At 41.2% G+C, this 6948-nt stretch overlaps 1 protein-coding gene across 1 annotated transcript; it reads right to left on the reverse strand.

Moving 5' to 3' along the window:
* Nucleotides 1-304: 304 nt before the first annotated feature.
* On the reverse strand, nucleotides 305-5893 carry LOC104399084 (chromosome unknown open reading frame, human C11orf54; the record flags this gene model as incomplete). Its single annotated transcript, XM_010020617.1, has 7 exons — nucleotides 305-478; nucleotides 971-1087; nucleotides 1929-2078; nucleotides 2820-2996; nucleotides 3933-4034; nucleotides 4785-4858; nucleotides 5795-5893. Coding segments are annotated over 7 exons (893 nt in total), but the record flags the coding sequence as incomplete, so codon positions are not given.
* Between the last annotated feature and the right edge of the window lie 1055 nt (nucleotides 5894-6948).

Raw genomic sequence — 6948 nt, forward strand, 5'->3', positions numbered from 1 at the left:
AGCCCCTACGGGACGGTCGCGATCGGCACCGGCGGAGCCGTGCGGCTCTGCCGAGGGTCATTAACACGGAGCGGCCGCCTCCCCTCCGTCCTTCAGACCCACGGTAACAGGTCCACGTCGTTCGTGGGGCTACAACAGTCATAGTCTCACTGACACGCACACTCTGAATTTCTCCCTCTCACAAAATTAAGAAGTCATCTCTTTGCTGCTGTCGTTTATTCGTGACTCTGATAAACGTGCATAATTAAAAGCGTTAAAAAAATCAGCACTTGTGGTTTAGCAAGATTCAGTTGTCACCACAGCTTCAGTCTCTCCCGACGAGGTGGGTCTCCTGGGGCCGGTCGATGCGGAAGAGCAGCTCGGCAGGCAGGAAGTACCCCAGGTACTGCACGCTGTCGGGGCTGGTGTCCTGGTGGTAGTGCCCTCCCTCCCCGTGGTGGCTGAAGCAGTGGGTGTGCTCCACACGCAGGTCGAAGCCCTGTCACAAAAGAAAGGCCCGTGAACACACATCCATGTGAGCAGGATTTAAAATGTCCTGGGATAGTCTCTCCTCTCCTAGACGTGGATTTCCACAGCTCTCAGAGCCTGCTCCAGTCATTAAGCACTGAACATTTGCAAGACGTTTGTGAAACTAATGAGACAAAAGCAGAGGAGCTGTACAAAGCTCCAAGGTCTCCCTGGAGCTGTCTCTTCTCCAGGCTGAACAACCCCAGGTCTCTCAGCCTGTCTTCATAGAAGTGCTCCAGCCCTCTAGTCCATTTTCATGGCTCTCTCCAGTGACAGAAATGAGAAGCTTCTATTTCATTACACCACCTCTGGTATATACAATGTATATATACAATGTGTATACAATATATGCCCAATATATACAATACATACTATATATACAAGCTCCTGTCCTTAAAAGGAAGATCACATGTAAGACAAAATTACAAGTCTCAGTTTACACTCAGAAATGAGAAAGACTCACTGGGTCTCTGGAAACTATAACTGGCTGACAGATCAGTGGAGCCTTCATTTCAAAGAATTTGAGCCAGTTGTTCACATCTTCATCAGTATTCAGAGGACAGGCAGAAAATTCTGGGGGCTACAACAAAATATAAGCTTCGTAAGTGAAAGGAAGACACTTGTATCGAGATACCTTCTCTCTAAGAGCCTTCCCTCACTTTTCCCCTCCCCACAATTCTACTCACATTCGTTCTTGTAGAAACATAGAATGGTTTGGGTTGGAAAGGACCTTAAGATCATCTAGTTCCAACCCCCCTGCCATGGGCAGGGACACCTCACACTAGACCATGTCACCCAAGGCTCTGTCCAACCTGGCCTTGAACACTGCCAGGGATGGAGCATTTACCACTTCTTTGGGCAACCCATTCCAGTGCCTCACCACCCTCACTGTGAAGAATTTCTTTCTTATATCTAACCTGAACTTCCCCTGTTCAAGTTTAAACCCAGTACCCTTTGTCCTACCACTACAGTTCCTGATTCTTGACTAAAAGCAGCTCACCAGTGCCTGTTTACTGTGTTTCTGCCAGAAACAGAAGTGACCAGAATATTGCTTCTTTCATTGCATAGGGAGAGCTACTGAAGTGAAGATTCTCCTCCTAGTACATTTTAGAAGCTCAGTTACTGTAAAAAAAGTCTATTGCTTCTTATAAGTATCATTTCAGTTCGTGTTTTTCATTTCAGTTCATTTTACAGTAGTTCTATACTTCTTTAGGTGCCCACAGATTTCAAAAGAAAGGATGATGGTATTAAGTCTGAGTAATAGTTTTGCAACATCAACTCCTTAATGTACTGCTTTTCCTAACAGTTATGCATCCATTTAAAAATAGAAAACAAAGTCAAGGCACTGAGATGTTATACCCCCACTTACACTTCTGTTTTCTGATGGATGAAGAAAGTTACCTGAATTGAGAACAACGTACCATAATGTGAATCTTGGCTTTCCCCTTCTGAATGATAAACGTACCACCCATCCCAACTGGCTTTTCTCCATACTGTTTCTCTAAAATTTGTCTGAGACAAGACACAAAGTTCAGTTCCCCAGTTCTTCCGTTGGCTTTCACTTCAATAACCTGGAAAATAAAGTCACATTGACGCTGCGTCTCATGGTGCAACAGTCTGCAAAGGTTTGTGAGCGCTGCTCTGAAATTCTCCCAAGCTTATAAACCAAGAGGACTTCTTGAGAATGTGTTTCCCTGTAAGTGCTGCTCCACTTGCATCTTTCCAGCACCTGATCAACCCTCCTTCCTGACTGTCTCTTTAATGCCAGCTTTGCCTGTGTTTGAGTAAATGACTTGCTGCCCAGCACCCTTACATAAGACAATGATATAAGCAACCCCTTTCTGTCCACCAGCTGGCTTCCACTCTGTTCCCAAGAGTTGTAAAGAAACTTTGGGGAGCAGAGAACACTGCTGGGTTTCCATGCAGCTGCCAGGTTTTTGACTCTCTGCCAGCAACTCTTGGCACTGTGTTGGGGGAAGCACTTCTCCAGAAAACTAGACAAGTGCCCAGCGCTGATTTACACAAGTGCATTGTACAAACATTACCTTAAATCACTGCTACTTTGAGCTAGATTTGGATGGATGATCTATGATGGAAGAGTTCAGTAAACCTATAAGAAATCCAAATGCCTCTTTGTCTCCACCAATTCTTCCCCTTGCTCACTGACATCAGTTCATTATATTTGGATATTTCTTTCATGAAATTACTACTTTATTATTATCACAGAAAACCAACAGGCAAACACTGAATCATGAGTTTGCCTTCAGCCACAAAGCTCCACAAGCCAAGTTACCTTTGATCCAAGTACACACCTTACCAGGTTGGCCCTCACTGGCATAAAGGTTGGCCAGCAGCCCAAACTCACAGTCAGTGTATTTACTGCTGTACTTCTCAAGCAGGCACCCTTTATCTGCAGGATTTATCTGAGCAACATAGCTCCCATTTACAGCAGGCTTTTTGTCACTCTTAGTTTGAACAATAGGGATAAGCTGGAAAAGAAAAAAAAAGATACCATGTAAGAATAAGTCAATAAGAACATGTAAAGAGTCAGTCAAATGAACAGAACTCACATAAATGCAATTTAAGCTTTGGACCATGAGCCCAAGAAATAATCTCCTGTGTCACACAGATCTGGCTCTAAGGATGAGCTCTGTACTGGTAAGAAAACTGCACTAATATTGTAATATAATTGAAAACTCCAGAAAACAGTCTTACCTTTTCTGGACAGTTAAATTTAATGTCATGTGAAGATTAATGGTACTGGTAAAGATGTGAGGCCTGCATATAAGTATTAGAATTCTATGTAGTACTTTCTCAGTATACAGTAACAACCACTGTTGTTGGCTCAAATTTCGCTCAAAAATGACCCAGATTTAATGCTGAGATGGACTATCTCATCCACCAATAAATGCATCACAAGGAGATGGCAAGACCAGAGGTTTACGTTTGAAAAGACTCTGGCAGCAGCAGTTTTATCTCCCACCTCTCCTGCAAAAGACCATTTTGTATGTGGCATTTTTAAAGTTTACAATGGTAGAACAAAGCCATCCAAGAATGCAAAAGCCAGGGAGTATTTCAAAGGCATTTACCAGCAACTTTGACAAAGCATTTCTAAATCTTGTCTTTAAAACCTCTGGTCAGGTCTGTGTCAATCAGTTTCAAAAAATCACATTTCTCGCTCTCTTCAAAGCAATCACATGCTTCCTGGGGAATTACAAGTTAAACATCAAGCTTTATTATCTCAATAGTATGCACCTCATTGGATGGCCCTCATCTGAACTCCTGCTAATATGTTTTATGTGCTTCTGGCATGAATGGTGCTTATTAAATGTTTTGTTGTAAATGGGAAATACCCGTCATGATACTGCTTTACTATTATGATACTTTCATGAATTCATTGAGAACCATCACACTTACTTACTGACCTCAGCATTTACTCCAAGAATCTTAGCTGAAGCAGCTCCAGCTCCAAGAATGAAAGCTCCAGGCAGCTCTATGTCCTTTGCAACTGTATTTAGATCATACACCTGCAAAAGAGAAACACTCCTTTGATTTTGGTGATTAGGAATTGCCATTCTGTTCACTGTAACCTCTGGATGCATTTCATTCACAAGGCCCTCATTAGTGTTTTGGATAATTAGGTTGAACACAGTTTTTGAACAACACAACGTTTGGTAGTAACAAATCAGGTACATGTCCCTGAGTTTTCTGAAAGGTGGAGTCTGCCTGTTTGTTCCACTGCCATTTCACCAAAACCTGAATTATTGTTCTTATTGAAATTTGTATTTGTGTAAAATAAACCAAATGGAAGGGAACATGAGACAGAGACAGATGGGGTGAGGTGTCAGAAAGGACACGTGATATTCTTAGAAAAGGACAGTAATGTAAATGCAACACTGGCCTGAAAATGCACATACAGCCAGTTTTTACAGGGAAGCTTGGCTTGAGATCACTGCAAACCATATATAAACATGCAGACAAGCCTCTTGTTTAGTAGTTCCTTCCATGGCTCCTGTCACAGGTGGTATGTTTCCAAAACCATCTTGTATTTGAGGGCAGGAGAAGATGAACTATCAACCACAGTATACTATTTTTGCTACAATGTGTAAGATTTCATGACCGAGTCTATGTTTAACACACAACAGAATCAGTCTCAAACACCATTGAAAAGTAAATCTTATTGTATCTATTACTCCTTAGTTCTGTTTATATTTCAACAAAATCTTGCTTTGCTTTCAACAAATGTATTGAACCACAGAGCGACAGGAAAAACTCACTTTTTCTTTCTGTACAAGAGGTATGAGGTAAGGAACACCTCCCACATCAGCTATCCTAGGTTTTCCACAGATTCCTGGAAGGATAAAGCCAGTTAGCATGGTAAAAATACTTTTCCTAATGATCTTAAATGAGATGCAGTCTAACCCACCAAAGAACTGCTTCCTCAAGCTTCTAAAACCCTTTGAGAACACTATTTCCATAGCATGCTCACATAAAGTGTTACACTGTTAAGAAGTCCAAGGACAGTAAGTCCTAAAATGCTTCACAGTAGGATTCAATTTAATACCTGTTATTAAATTAACGCTCTGTTATGCACCAAAAAATTATTACATTGGGCAACAGCTGCTCTTCACCAGTTCTCCATTGAGATGCCCTCACCACACAACGGATACCCCCACTGACACTCCACTTGCGAAGTTCCAGCAAAGCTGGATGCCCACGTCTTGGGATAATTCATCCCACTTACTTGGACATGTATTTTAAGAAGTGATGAATCACCTTCTGGAGGTGTTTCTTTCAACACATTGGTGACAGAGGGAACTTAGATGAGTAGCATAGATGACATGTCTGTCTTCTAGGCAGCTAATGTCAAAGAAGATGAATTCCACTCAGAATAAGATGGTTTTTCTTCATTGACATACATGAATGACAGTAATTTAAAAATGAATGGAAGTGTAACTCCTTAGATTCAGACAGTGATTGGCATGGACCTAAAGAGTTTCTCCAGCTGTAGGATAACAACTTAATTTCAAAACCTTTTCAGTACACTAAATACAGTGTACTGTATTTAAGAAAATAAAATTATGACAAGTAGTTGGTAATGACTTGTCCTTGTTCATACATCAACTAGGAATCAAATCCAGAAATAAAATGTAGCTCTCCTCTCATGCATATTCTTTACCTGAAAAACAATTTAAGCTCTCCCAACATCTTTAGAAGATCAAAACCAAGTAGGATCAGGTAGAAAGAACTGGAGAAGTCTTTATGGAAGACAGGAATGCGTGGTTACCTTTGGCAGGAAAGTTGAAGGGTTCCTGAGTCAGATCAGGACAGTCTACAACAGAGACTTGAGCATCAGCGAAGTTTTCTTTGAGCCCTTTCTGCAAAACTGTAATAAAGGATAATGGCAAAGTTACTGACAACGAAAAATTAACAAGAGTTTGACAAGTTGCTAACAACAAAAAGTAGACCTGTTTAGGATTATTTCAGCAAGATACATTAAAGGACTTATACTTACCCTAAGTAACTCCACTGATTTAAGTGTTACTGTCTGTAGGCACTTGTTGCCTAAATCAAAGCTTCAGAGAAGAGCAAAAGCTCATTCAGATGATTGTGTAGCTACCACATTAATGCATTTTAAGAATTTTAAAGACCTTTTAATTGAAATACAATAACTGACTGCTCCTAGTAGCACTAGGAACAACACAATGCAAAGTAACATGGGTAAATTTAAACCACATTCAGCAGTGGTTTTGCTTCACAGGAGCAGACAATTGTAACCACAGTCAAATATCACGCAAGAGCAAAGGAGGCAGTAAGTTTTAGCTGAAGTGACAATCAGTTCTTTAAATATATTAACTAGACTGTTTGCAATAGCTTGATTGTAATCTCAAGCTGTCTCTGCTGTCTGGAAACTTCTGCTGTCACAGGACATTGTCAGTCACATTTACGTTCATATGGAGATTTTCCTGGCAAGTGCCACTGTCTGGACAAGACAGATAACGAATGGTGCTGATGATACTGAACAGCTTCAAATCTGAACTTTTGGGTTTGCTTCATATCAATGTTTTTAGGCTCAGAACCTGCAAAGTCACTCAAGCAACAGGGAGGATTCTGACTCAGGCAAATGCACTGTTTGGAAACAACTTCCAAACCTTAGTTGAGTGTGGGATCACCTTCACATCCACTGCTTCAAATCTCATGTCAAAAGGTCCAAGTTCTTTCATGCCTGGGGGTCTGCTTTGACATATGTCTCGATCTAAGGAACAGAAAATCCAGTCTGTGGTCTCAAAATCAGGCAGTTCCTTATTTACTCAGGACTCTCCTGTTAGTTTGATTCCTCTAATCAGGATTTCAGCCATACTTTACTTCTTGGGAGCAGATTTACCAAGTTGTTGACCACAAGGGTCAGTAGAAAGTACTTGGCAGGTCTCTTAAATACAC

The sequence above is a fragment of the Nestor notabilis genome, unplaced genomic scaffold (genome assembly GCF_000696875.1).
Source record: "Nestor notabilis isolate BGI_N333 unplaced genomic scaffold, ASM69687v1 Scaffold24148, whole genome shotgun sequence".
Taxonomy (NCBI): Eukaryota; Metazoa; Chordata; class Aves; order Psittaciformes; family Psittacidae; genus Nestor; species Nestor notabilis.